At 64.8% G+C, this 13,318-nt stretch overlaps 1 protein-coding gene across 1 annotated transcript; it reads left to right on the top strand.

The window, feature by feature from the left end:
- Positions 1-658: 658 nt before the first annotated feature.
- On the top strand, positions 659-13,279 carry LPCAT1 (lysophosphatidylcholine acyltransferase 1). Its single transcript, XM_040977382.1, has 14 exons — positions 659-844; positions 4,583-4,725; positions 5,248-5,462; positions 5,697-5,809; positions 6,035-6,095; positions 7,198-7,256; positions 7,752-7,786; positions 8,492-8,546; positions 9,618-9,700; positions 10,543-10,668; positions 11,143-11,290; positions 11,531-11,629; positions 12,397-12,538; positions 12,647-13,279. Exons 1-14 carry the CDS (start codon positions 704-706, stop codon positions 12,823-12,825), a joined length of 1,599 nt encoding a protein of 532 aa, XP_040833316.1. The 5' UTR covers positions 659-703; the 3' UTR covers positions 12,826-13,279.
- The last annotated feature ends 39 nt before the right edge of the window (positions 13,280-13,318 follow it).

Below are 13,318 nucleotides of genomic sequence, written 5' to 3'. Positions count from 1 at the left end.
GGGCGTCAGAGAAGGACCCTCGGCCTCCGCAGGTCCAGGTGTAGATCGCAGGAGGCTGTCCCCTGGTCGTCTGTATTTGATTGACAGCAAAGACGGAGGGGTAGATCAGGGACTCAGGCAGCCTTTGGGGACCCTCGCTTCGGGCCAGGGGGCTTCCGGCCTCTCAGGTGCTCCCTGGGAGTCCCCACCCTGGGCTCCCAGCGTGACTCCTGTCTCCGGGGCCGGGCGGAGGACATGGGGAAGCCCCCGGGGCCAGCACCTTCCTCTGCACTCCCGGCGTGGCCCTGCCCCCTCCCCGCGGGAATTAGCAAAATTCGACCAGGAAGTTGCTGGGTTCAGGCCCAGGGACGCAGCCCGGGGGCTCCCCCGACCGCCCCCCTCCCCGCGCGCCCGGGGGTCAGGGTCCGGCCCAACCCCTCGGACGCCGGCCACTGCGCGGTGCGCCCCCGGGACCCCCGGGACCACCGAGCCCGGCATCGGCGCCCGCGGGAGGAGGCTGCGCCGCCCGGGCTGGGCCGCCCTTCCCGCGGGCAGGGGGCGGCGCTCGATGGAGGCCCCGCCTGCGCCCCTCGCCGCGCCCCTCGCCCGCCCACGTCACGCCGCGCCGCGCCCGCGCCTGCGCCCGGCCCGCTCCCGCCGCGGCGCATCCTCGCCCGCGCCCCGGCCCCGCGGCGTCCTGCTCTCCTCCCGGCGGGCGCCGGCCATGCGGCTGCGGACGCGCGGGCCTCGGGTCGTCCCCACCTCCGCCTCCGGCGCGGGGGCCGGCGACGCGCCGCGCTTGGCGCCCCCGGGGCGGAACCCCTTCGTGCACGAGCTGCGCCTCGGCGCCCTGCAGAAGGCCCAGGTGGGTGCGCGGGGCCCGCGGGGGCAGGGGCGGAGAAGGCGGGGCAGGGTCCTGGGGCGCGGGGGGACGTGGGGCCTGCGCCCGGGCGCGCCCCGCATCCCTGATCCCCGATCCCCGCGCGCGCCCGCAGCCCCGCCCCCGGGCCCGGCCGCGGGGACCCCCGAGCTGGCTCAGCGGCTCGCCTGGCAGCGACTTTGTCTCGGGCGAGCCTCGTGTGTGGGACCCCGTCGGCCTGCGGTGAGGGTGGAAGAGTCCCGCCGGGCTGCCTGCTGCTTCCCGGTGCGCACATCGTTCCGACCGCGGGGAACGCCCGCTCCCAGAGCCAACGCCTCCCGCCACGGACAGAGTCAGGGGCTGCTCGCCGGGGCCTGAGGGGCTGCGGCCCGGGGCCTGAGGACCCGAACAAACTTCCTTCCCGTCGGGACTCCTGGGGCACGGTAGAGGCGGGCAGAAGGGGAGCCCCTGGAGTGCCCAGGCCACCCCCTCCGCTCTTTGTGACCCACAGGTGCGCCTGGCACATGCTTGGTCCCCCCACCCCACGCCACCCCCGGGAGGCCGCACTGACCCCTCCCCCATGTGGACTCTCCACCCAGGACAGGACGCCCCTCCCGTCCCAGTCCCTGGAGTCCTCTTGTTCCTACCCAGAAGTGGGTGCCCACAGCTGCTTGGAGTGGGTCCAGCCTGGGTCAGATGCAGATCTCACTGAGTGAGGCTGGGGAAAGCCACTTCCGCAAATGAGGGCCCGACGTGGGGATGCCCCCAGGTACTCCCCCAGGACGCTGGGCTGGTGTTGGGCAGCTCCTGGAGTTCACGGACCAGACCGGAAGAGACGCTGGAGCCCTCCTTGTTGTTTAAGATTTGTTTGTTCATTTGAAAGGCTGAGCTAGAGGAAGTGTTGCTCCGTTGGTTCTCTCCCCACATGGCTGTGGTGGCCAGAGCTGGGTCAGGCTGAAGGCTGGTGCTCCTTCCTGGTCTCCCACATTGAGCCAGTGTCCTCTGCTGCTCTCCCAGGCTGCAGGCAGGGAGCTGGAAGGGAAACTGAGCTGGACTGGAATGGATGCCTTTATGGGTTGCTGGCACTGTAGGTGGCAGATGAGCTTGCTGTGCCACAGCGCCAGCCCTAAGGGTCCCTGCTTTCTCGGCAGGGGTGTGGAGTGCAGGGCGATGGCATGGTGCATGGTGTAGGCCCCTAGCTGGGGCCCATGTTTGAGCTGGTGACCGGCACATGGGGCTTCCTGGGCAGGCTGCCTCAGTGCCAACCAGCCAGGGAGTTCCCTTCCTGGTCCTGCTCAGCTCATCTCTGCTTAATCCACAGAGAGGATTATGGCCAGGGTCAGGCCAAGGGCATATCCCTACACAGGCTGTGTCCGACACACATTGCATGCCAGCCCCTCCGCAGGGCCAGCTCCTCCTGAGGCTCGTAGCAGTGTACATTGCGACAAATATGGGGCTGAGGCCGGCCAGGGCAGGAGCCAGCCCAGGGGTCCCTGCTGGCCTCTGCTGGGCAGTAGCTGGGCCCTCACGCTGTATGTGCGTGCTCAGGGACCCTGGAAGTAGGGGAGCCTGAGGGGCACGCTGACCCTGGTCTGTGACCATGTCCAGGAGCCGGGACTGTGTGTAACTTCACCCTGCCCCACCTCAGTGCTGTGCCTCGTCCCCCACCCAGCACCCCATCCCCACCTAGTGCCCTGTCCTCGGCGCTGTGCCCCGTCCCCCACCCAGCGCACCATCCCCCACCCAGTGTCTGTCTCCCACCCAGGGCCCCGTCCCCACCCAGTGCCCTGTCCTCCACCCAGGGCCCCGTCCCCCACCCAGCGCCCCGTCCCCTACCCAGTGCCCTGTCCTTGGCACTGTGCCCCGTCCCCCACCCAGCACCCCGTCCCCCACCCAGCGTCCCATCCTCCATCCAGCGCCCCGTCCCCCACCCAGTGCCCCATCCTCGGCGCTGTGCCCCATCCTCCACCCAATGCCCCATCCTCCACCCAGCGCCCTGTCCCCTACCCAGAGCCCTGTCCTCGGCACTGTGCCCCGTCCCCCACCCAGCGCCCTGTACTCGGCGCTGTGCCTCTGTCCAGCTTCCCGGACAGGCTTCCTGCATGTTGGCCTTCCTGCATGTTGGCACCCTGTGTTTTGCCAAAGGAGGGATTTGATTCTGTCCTCTCGTGGCTACTGGACAGCTGGGTGCTTGGCTCACCCAGGCACATCAGATGCGTCAAAGCAGACCCCCCCCCCGACAGCTGCACCCCTGCCCTGGAAACCCCAGGAATCTCCTCCTCCTGTTGAGGACCCTCATGGGACACAGCCAGCTCTTGGGACAGCTGTGTCCAGATTCAGTGACCCTGAGGTCTCAGGTCACAGTGTGGGTGACAAGTGATCCCAGGTGCCTGGATCACACTTGGGTGAAGGGTGACCCCAAGTGACCCCCAGGGCCTGGTCACTGTGGGTGGCAGGTGACCCCCAGGTGCCCAGGACACAGTGTGAGTGAGAGGTGACCCTGAGTAACCCCCAGATGCTTGGGTCACAGTGTGGGTGATGGGTGACCCCGAGTGACCCCAGGGCCTAGGTCACAGTGAGAGGTACATGCTGGTGTCACAGGGCCTTCATTTGCACTGAGCTGAGGCAGTGGGGCCGTGTGTGCGGGTGACATGAGCTCAGGTGCCTGAGCAGGTGCCGCGGGAGACCTGTGATTCCTGGGCTCTGCTTGTTCTGCCCTGGTGCAGTCTGCTTTGCTGGGTGTCACCCAAGCCTCCCACCCCCGGCCTGAGGGCCTGCCCCTTCCTGCCGCGCTGGTCTCCTTTGCTGGGTGTCTCCCAAGCCCCCCACCCCGCCGTGTGGGACTGTGGGCCTGCTCCTTCCTGCTGCGCTGGTCTCCTTGGGAGCAGTCCTCCTGCCCCGGGTGTTCAGTAGACCGCCTGCGCGACAGCCTCACCCGAGCGGCCTTCCACCCTCCTTTCCCTGGGGCAGCCTCATGGGGTCCACCTGCTCCCCAAGGCGGCTCCCAGGAGTGGAGAAGGTGCACACCAGCACCCCAGCAGCACATCTGGCGTTAGCTTCTGGTTGGGCACCTAGAAGTGGGGGTCACTTCCTGACTGACCCCACATGTCCCTGGGCTGGCCAGAGTGGTGAGAAGCGGTTGTGTGTTCTGTGTGCTCAGAGCAGAGGTGGGACCAGGAGGACAGAGATCTGCCCTTGAAGGCTGTGGGGACCCAGAGGACAAGACCCCACAGGCATCACCAGGCACTGGTGGGGTGTACATCTGTCTCCCCAGGTGGTCTTCATGACGCTGACGCTCTTCCCCATCCGGCTCCTGTGCAGACAGAGGGGAGCATAGACCCCGAGGGCTATGGGCCAGGCCACCTCTGATGTGGGGTCAGCAGCCCAGCTGCCATTGTGGTAGACACAGTGGATCGGGAAGTGCTTGCTGATGACCTGGAGTGGGGGGACAGGAGCCAGGCACCCAACATGTCCCCGGTCCTGCCCGACATTCTGTCCCCTCATGCTGTGTTCACCTGCCTGTCCCCCAGGTGGTCTTCACCGGCTTATACCTGCCTGTCCGCCAAGTGTCTCCATGAGCTCACACCTGCCTGTCCGCCAAGTGTCTCCCGTGAGCTCACACCTGCCTGTCCCCCAGTTGGTCTTCACAGGCTCACGCTCATCTGTCCCCCAGGTGTCCCCGTGAGCTCACACCTGCCTGACCCCCAGTTGGTCTTCACAGGCTCATGCTCATCTGTCCCCCAGGTGGTCTTCATGACGCTGACGCTCTTCCCCATCCGGCTCCTGTGTGCGGCCTTCATGATGCTGCTGGCCTGGCCCTTTGCACTGCTGGCTTCGCTGGGACCTGCCGACCAGGAGCCTGAGCGGCCTCTGGCCTTGTGGCGCAGGTGAATAGCAGCAACAGTTGCATGCTGGCCCCAGTGTCTCCCACCCACAGGGCCTGTCTGTTGTGCCTGTTCTGCCCTGCAGCTGCCCGGGGCATGTCCTCTGCCAGCCCTGGAGCCAGGTGGGCTCCTTGCTGCTTGCCACTTTGTCAGTGTTGGCCATGTCTAGGCCATGCTGACTCCCTGGACCCTGGTGACTGGCAGTGCCGGAAGTGGCCAAGTGCGAGCCAGCCACCACATCTTCACAGTCCAGAAATCAGATGCCCGCATGGCCGTTTCTGGCCAGTCTCAGGGGAAGTACCAGCCTTGGGCGGCCACCCGCTGGAACCAGGCCCAGTGCTGCCCTTAGCAGGGCACAGGATCTCAGCGGTCTGCCCACTGCATATCCAGTGGGACCAGGCCAGACCACAGTGAACTCCATCTGCTGGACATGCCATCCACTTGGGGGTGTGTGAGGGCCCTTGGGTGTCTGCTTCCCTTGCATGATGGGCGTGCTGGACACGCGTGCCTTCCCTGTTGCTGCAGGGCTGTGGACCTCCTGCTCAAGGCCATCATGCGGGCCATGTGGTTCGCCGGCGGCTTCCACTGGGTGACCGTGAAGGGGCAGCAGGCTCTGCCCTCCGAGGCAGCCGTCTTCACGCTCGCCCCCCACTCCTCCTACTTTGATGCTATTCCTGTCACTATGACGATGTCGTCCATCGTGATGAAGGCTGAGAGCAGGGACATCCCGATCTGGGGAAGTGAGTGACCCGCCCTGGGGGAGTCCTGGGCTTGGACGGAGTCCCACCGAGCGGTGTGCTGGTCACACTGGGCCGCCGGCTGTCACTGTGGGCAGTGGGAAGCGGATGCTTAGGGCTTGTGGCGGGTCCTGGCTCTGTGGGTGTCGCCTGTCACCCTGTGAATCCAAGGACCCAGCCTGTGGCCTGGCCTGAGGGTGTGGGGAAACCCAGTCCTGCTCACCCTGTCCCCCTCAGCTCTGATCAGATACATCCGGCCAGTGTTCGTGTCCCGCGCAGACCAGGACTCTCGCAGGAAGACGGTGGAGGAGATCAAGCGGCGGGCGCAGTCCAAGGGGACGTGGCCCCAGGTATTGACCAGTGCCTGCTCGGCCCGCCCGTGCCGCTGACCGACACCCGCTCGGCTCGGCCCGCCCCGTGCCGCTGACCCCTGCACCGGGTCCCACTTGTGGCCTCAGTGCTGACCTGACTGAGAGCGGGCAAGCTGGGCCCTGGCCCTTGTGCCAGACTGGGGGCCTGGAGTGCCAGGTCCCATCCGTAGCTTCAGTGCTGATGCCCCGTCCCCTCGCCCCCAGATCATGATTTTCCCAGAAGGCACCTGCACCAACAGGACCTGCCTCATCACCTTCAAGCCTGGTAGGTACCTCCCCCCTGCTGCTCTTGGGGCGACATAGCCAGCCCTCTCCATGCTGGGTGGGTCCAGCCTGGGACCAGGGATTACCCTCCCCAGGGAGGCTCAAGGTAGGATGAGGCAAGCCATAAGCCCTTGGCCATGCGGATCCACTGCTGCGTGTGGCCCTGTCCGGCCGTGGGCTTGGCCAGTGGCTCCCAGGGCCAGGGCTACTCTGTCTACTTCCCCAAGGCTCACATGGGGCTCCTTGCGATGAGCAGTCCTCACCTCTCCCACAGAGAGTCCTGGTAGACCCTCACAGCACGAAGGGGGTTCCACAAGGCCATGTGCGGTGTCCTTCAGGAGCCTTCCTAGGTCCCCAGTTCTCTCATCCCCCAGGGCTGCCTGCATCCACATTGCTGTACTGGTGCCAGGCATGGAAGGACTGCCGCCTGCGCCTGTATCAGGCGGGACAGAGACACAGGTGCCCTTGAGATGGCATCTCACCTGGCTTAGCAGGGGGTGGGGCTGGCATGGTCTCATTCAGGTGTGGCATGTGCGTCTAGAGGCACGTCTTGTCTGGGTTCCCACTTTAGGAAATTGGACAGAAGCCCTGGGTGTGGGCAAAGGTGCACAGATGGGATGGCTGAGCTGAGGGCATACCCACCGTTGTCAGCCTCGACTGGGCCCCATGGAGGAAGTGACCGTACTGCCTGGAGATGGCTGCTGTGTACGACTGAGCAGACAGCCACCTGATGTGTTATGGTGTGGCCACAGCAGAACATGCTAGGGCCAGGCAGCAGGGTCCCTAGGACCAGGGGAGGGCCCCAGGAGATCCAAGCTGTTCCCAGTCCCTCAGGAGCCTGGCAGGTGTCTGTGACGAAAAGGCAGGTCCAGACTGGGCTACCACCAGCCGAGATGAGGCTGGAAGGCAATGGAGGGCCGAATCCTGGGGTGCACGTGCGTGTGTGCAGAGCAGACCCTAACACAGCCAGCGCGGGAGCCGGTGGGGGCAAGTACCCAGCAGTGACCCCACACTCCCTCCCACCCTGGGCAGTCAGTGCAGGGGCTGGGTGACGTGGACAGGACCCCTGGCCAGCAGTACCCACAGCCTGGCTGTCTCCACAGGTGCCTTCATTCCTGGGGTCCCCGTGCAGCCCGTGGTCCTGCGCTACCCAAACAAGCTGGTATGTTGTGGAAGAGGTTTGTGAAGGCGGGGTCCTGGTGTGTGCCTGTCACCTTCCTAGCTCCCTGCTAGGGCTGGGGGTTCCCAGTGTGGTGATGGGGCCAGCGGCCAGCAGCTGACCTAGGGGGCACGGGTGGTGGGGAGCTGGGGGCGACAGGAGAGGACACATATGGTGGGGGGACAGGAAGGGGTATGTGGTTGGTGGACAGGAGGGGACAGAGTTGCGACAGACTCAGGTAGCCAGGCAAGGGCAGCACAGCAGGCTTGCCAGGCTCACCCTGATCCCAGTGGCAGCAGAAGGAGGGAGGTGCAGGCTGGCAGTAGCTGTAGGGTCAGCTGAGTGGGCCTTGGGCAAAGACCTAGGGGACATCGAGACAGGTGGTATGTCCCCCTTGCAGCGGGATTGATTAGGCCGTGTGGGGTGGCTACCAGATCTCTGGGGGCCAGGGTGGCCTTTGCTGATCTCAAACCCCTTGTTCCTACCCCTCTGCCCCAGGACACCATCACGTGGACGTGGCAGGGACCTGGAGCGTAAGTTGGACACCACACCACCATCGCTGTCATGTCTGCAGTGGCTGCTCGGCAGGCGTCTCAAGTGCATTTCATAGCCATGGGGAACAGTGGGAGCTTGGTGCAGCACCCCAGCTGCCTCTACTGGCCCCACTTGCGGGAACTTTAACCTCCCACCTGGGTTCTGCCTGGTGCTCGCTCCCCCTCACCCTCACCATGGCCGGGGCAGGGACAGTGGTGGTGCAGGCGGCTGGCTCTGCGGTGGTGAGCATCCCACCCCAGACAGATGCCCAGGATCCATTGTGCTGTTGTGGCAGGAGGAAGCTACCAAGAGAGCAAGTGGGCAGAGGTTGGAAGGGGAGCTGGGCCCAGGGTAGACAGTGCTAGGAGGGACTTGAGCACCAGGGAGGAATGGACAGATTTCCAGTACTCTCTGGCCAGTGGTAGTCACCTCCACAGAGGTCAGGGGCACAGACAGCAGGCGTACCTGCGTGTCCCCATGTCCACAGGCCCTGAATGCGGCACAGTATCCCAGACTGGAAGGCAGCCGTTGGCCAGGCTATGGGCAGGTGCTAAGCAGACAGGCCAAGGGGCAGGCTTGGGCAGCTTCAGCTCTGCGCATGGCTGTGGGATCCCAGGCCTGGGCTCTGGCCACTGGGACAGGCCAGCTCATGGAGGAAGCTGGTCCACATCCTGCCCTGACCCTCGTCCATTCCCTGTTTCAAGGTTGAAAATCCTGTGGCTGACGCTGTGCCAGTTCCATAATCGGGTAGAGATTGAGGTTGGTGCCCCAGCAGCATGGACAGGCGACGGGTCACTGTGTGATGGGGTCCCTCATGGGTGGGTGTGGACAGGTGGCAGGATAGTGTGTGACGGGGTCCCTCGGGGGTGGGTGTGGACAGGCGGTAGGTCACTGTGTGACGGGGTCCCTCGGGGGTGGGGGTGGACAGGCGGTAGGTCACTGTGTGACGGGGTCCCTCGGGGGTGGGGGTGGACAGGCGGTAGGTCACTGTGTGACGGGGTCCCTCGGGGGGTGGGGGTGGACAGGTGGCAGGACAGTGTGTGACGGGGTCCCTCGGGGGTGGGGGTGGACAGGCGGTAGATCACTGTGTGATGGGGTCCCTTGGGGTGGGGGTGGACAGGCGGTAGGTCACTGTGTGACGGGGTCCCTCGGGGGGTGGGGGTGGACAGGTGGCAGGACAGTGTGTGACGGGGTCCCTCGGGGGGTGGGATGCACAAGCCGGGCTCACTGCAGCGTCCCAGAGTGACCGTGGGGCAGGAGGACCGGGACAGCACTGTGCATTTCCTGAGTTTCTCGATGAGCATCAGGAGCCTGGGCCATCGTTGGGGGCCCGGAGCCACTGTCCGCGTGCAGGACCGACACTGTGCCCCACCGTGACCTGCACTCCCAAGCAGGGACTGTGGAGCTCACTGCTGTGCAGTGCTGGCGTGGCCACGAGCGAAGAGTAGGGTTTCCTGGGTCTTCATGGAACAGGAACTGAGTGAGGCTCTGGCCTGTTGTGCGCATGTGCACAGAGTCACATACATCTGGAGTTTGTGTGGTGATATGCAGGTGCAGGTATTCTGTGGGTAGGAGAATGCGTGTGTGTTCAGTGGGTGAGTGGCACACATGGGTGTGGGTGCGTGACGCACGTGGGTGTTAGCATGTGTTGTATACATGGGTGTTGGTGTGTGGTTAGCAAGTGTCACACACATGGGTGTTGGTATGTGGCACAGGGTCCCCCAGTGGGTCAGATCCTTGGGGACAGAGCTCTATGGGGTCAGCCAGCCACTGGTCCCTCGTGGTGGCTCCAGGCAGCCCGGAGCAATGTGGCCACTCTGTCGCCCTCAGTTTCTGCCGGTGTACAACCCCTCGGAGGAGGAGAAGCGGAACCCCGCACTGTTCGCCAGCAACGTGCGGCGCGTCATGGCAGAGTGAGTGGCTCCTGCAGGTGCAGGCAGAATGGTGCTTCGAAGCCCCCGGCTGCCAGCGCAGAGCTGTCATCCTGGGACCCAGCCAGAGTCTGGGTGCAGGTGCCTGCTGAGGTCCTGGGACTACACCTTTGAGGCCCTCAGCCAGGGTGGGGCTGCCTGGACCCTTCTGCTGAGTCCCTCCCTGACTCCTGTCTGGCAAGGTACACCACTGGTCTTGGGGAGCGTGAGGGGCAGGAAGGCCTGGTGTGGGGGAGTCCTCGTTCTTGTGGGTCCTGTGATTGCCCCTGCTGGCCTGTGTCACTTGTATCTGAGCAGTCGCCAGGGGCGGGGGCGGGAGGGCAGCCTTGTGCTTGTCCATGGGCCCTACTGGCCTGAGGCTCGTATCTATGGGATGGGCCAGGACAGCGCAGCCTCAGAGCTGACTGAGGGCAGTCACAATGTGGCCGTAGGTCACCAGACTGTCCCCCAGCTCCCGGGCTGTGTCCCCTACATGCTCAGGAAGGAGTCTGTGACCCTGGGAGGTTCTGGCTCTGTGGGTACTATGTCTGGGGGACTCATGGGAAAGGCTGTCCCCTCAGGATTTGGGGATCCCAGGTTGCAGGGGACCTGGGGTTCCCCCAGGGCATGGCTTCTCCCATGTGAAGCCCCTGCTGAGCACTGGGCTGGGACCCAAGGTTAAGTGAGCAGTAGGCACCTCAGCTGTGCTACCCTCCACCCCCCAACCTCAACCCTCCCTGTGGCCTCGCCCCATGCAGTGCACCCATGCTCAATGTGCCTGCCCCAACCCTGCCTGTCACCAAGGGCAAGGTAGGCGCAGGCTGATGGCGCCCCGTGTCTCGCAGGGCCCTGGGTGTCACCGTGACTGACTACACCTTTGAGGACTGCCAGCTGGCCCTCGCTGAGGGGCACCTGAGGCTGCCGGCCGACACCTGCCTGTTGGAGTTTGCACGGCTGGTGCGGGGCCTGGGGTGAGACAGCATGCTGCACGGGGCAGGGACGGGGCCTGGGTGAGTGCTCCCACAGGACAGAGGCAGGGTCTGGGTGAGTGCTCCCACAGGGACGGGGCCTGGGTGAGTGTTCCCACAGGGGCAGGGCCAGGGTGAGTGCTCCCACAGGACAGAGGCAGGGCCTGGGTGAGTGCTCCCACAGGACAGAGGCAGGGTCTGGGTGAGTGCTCCCACAGGACAGAGGCAGGGTCTGGGTGAGTGCTCCCACAGGACAGAGGCAGGGCCTGGGTGAGTGCTCCCACAGGACAGAGGCAGGGTCTGGGTGAGTGCTCCCACAGGACAGAGGCAGGGCCTGGGTGAGTGTTCCCACAGGGGCAGGGCCAGGGCCAGGGTGAATACTCCCACAGGGGTGGTGCCAGCCCCTGTGCCCACCCTTGCCCTCTCCTGGGACTCGGTGTCCCCAGCATCCACCTCTTCCCTGTCCACCCAATGCAGGCTGAAGCCCGAGAAACTCGAACTGTGCAGGTACGCAGGGCGCGCTAGGCAGCAGGGGCCAAGTAAAGTCAGCCTGGCGCAGTTTGCCAAGTGCCTGGAGGTGGCTGTGTCGCCGGCACTAGAGGACCTGTTTGCACTGTTTGATGAGGTAAGCACCTCCAGATGCCGTAGTGGGGACATGAGGCAGCTGTGTCATCCTGGTGACAGGTGCACCAGGAGCCAGGGACCTCAGCCTGGCTTCATTTCTACTCCATGTGCCATGCCCAGTGTAGTCACCCCTCATTCATGGGCTCTGCACTGTCTCCTGTGCTCTGTGGCCCAAGTGGAACACCAGCTCTGGGAGGACTGGGGCGAGTCTGGGCCCCAACTGAGGCCATGTCTCCTGCAGGGTGGGGCCGGCGAGGTGGACCTGCGTGAGTATGTGGTCGCCCTGTCAGTGGTGTGCAGGCCGTCCCGGACCCTGGACACCATGCAGCTGGCCTTCCAGGCAAGTGCAGGTGGAGGATGCCATGATGCCTTAGTGGGGGAGGCCCCTTGCTCCCAGGTCTGCTCTGCCCATCCCCACAGTGTGACCCAACATTGGGCACCTGGCTGGCCACAAATGCAAGAACACATGGTGCACACCACTCAGGCATCCGCCATGGCCTCTGGTCAGCCTGGCTGCAGGGCTGCAGGTGTAGCCTCTTCTTAGCACCTCTGAGCCCCCCATGTGTGGCCCCAGTCCCACAGGGACTTGGTGGAGGATGGGCAGCCAGGAGGAATGGAGCTCCTCAGGAATGGCCAGGCCCTAGCTCTGATCACAGACGCCACGGGGTTGGCCCCGGGGCTTGGCAGCTTGGTTCAGTAGCCCATGGGGTGGAGTGGGACACCCCAGCAGCTCCCCTCCTGGCCACACTCCCGAGAAGTGGCCTACCGTGTGGAGATGTTAGCGGTCACCTGCAGCAGCTCACCTCTGTTACCCGCATGTCTCTTGTCCCTCAGCCCTGGCCTGTTACCAGTCATTCCTGAGAACACTCTCACTCCAGGGGACCCTCTGCTGAGGTCAGGGCTGTGCCAGGGACAGGCCTGTAGTGGGGACGGGGTGTCTGACAGCTCAGGAGGCACCCAGAGGACCTCCCCACCTTCCAGATGTTTCGGTGGGTGCTGGGCCCTTGGAGCAGGTGCAGTCCTGCCTGTGACCACCAGGTGGCGTGCGGCGCTCTGGGTCCTGCAGCCCCCAAACCTGGATGACCAGTGAGCACCGTGGCCTCGCAGGTGTACGGCTCGCAGGAGGACGGCAGCATAGATGAGGACGCCCTGGGCAGCATCCTCAAGACCGCGCTGGGCGTGGCAGAGCTCGATGTGGCTGAGCTGTTCCAGGCCATCGATGCTGACAGCAAGGGCAGGATCGTGTTTGGTGAGTAGGCAGGCCTGTGTGGTGCAAGCAGGTGGCCCAGACACCAGCTGCCCAGCAAGGGCAGCACCCCACAAGACCCTGGGACCCACACATGCCCTCTGTTTGCAGCTGACTTCCGCAGGTTCGCTGAGGCACACCCCGACTTTGCCAAAGAGTACCTGTCCCCTGCGCGGGCATCCCCGGATGGCTGCTTACTTGCTGTGCCCACACCCAATGGTTTCTGCGCTGACTTCAGCCCGGCCAGCACGTACCCGGGGCCCAGGCCACTCTCCAAGAAACGGGACTAAGGGGAATTGGGAGCCATGTGGTCCTCACAGGCTACAGCCCAATGTTTTTTAATCTTCAGAGACGGTTTTCTATGTCACTTCCTGTTGGGGCGGGACTGCCCCTTTTCAGATCCCTTTTCTACAGAGCCACTTCCCTGTGTGGGCCCTGGGAGGTGCCCCTCCTGCAGCCGACACCCCACTCGTGCCAGGCCCCTCCCTCAGGCTGCAGTGTGCAGGGTGTCCCCAGGTCCCCACGGGGTAGATGCCAGGTTGTGGCTTCATGCGTGAAGAGCCTGTGATGGAGGTGAACAAGCCAAGATGCTGGGGGGGGCAGCCCCCTCCCCAACGGCACATGAAGGGGTTTCCAGTGAAGTCCCTGACGCCAGACCCAGCGGATGCTTGCCCTCCTGACCCCTGCCCTGCAGCAACCCTGGGCCAGGTCTGCCCGTGCTCAATAAAACCCGATGACTTGGGACTGGCAGCCTCGTGTCGTGTCCTTGGTGCGACTTTCACC

Source organism: Ochotona curzoniae, unplaced genomic scaffold, assembly GCF_017591425.1.
Source record: "Ochotona curzoniae isolate NIBS_2020 unplaced genomic scaffold, NIBS_Ocur_1.0 contig_2754, whole genome shotgun sequence".
NCBI classification, from domain to species: Eukaryota; Metazoa; Chordata; class Mammalia; order Lagomorpha; family Ochotonidae; genus Ochotona; species Ochotona curzoniae.
Note: the sequence above shows the minus strand (reverse complement) of the source record. Positions and strands in the feature narration are given on the sequence as shown.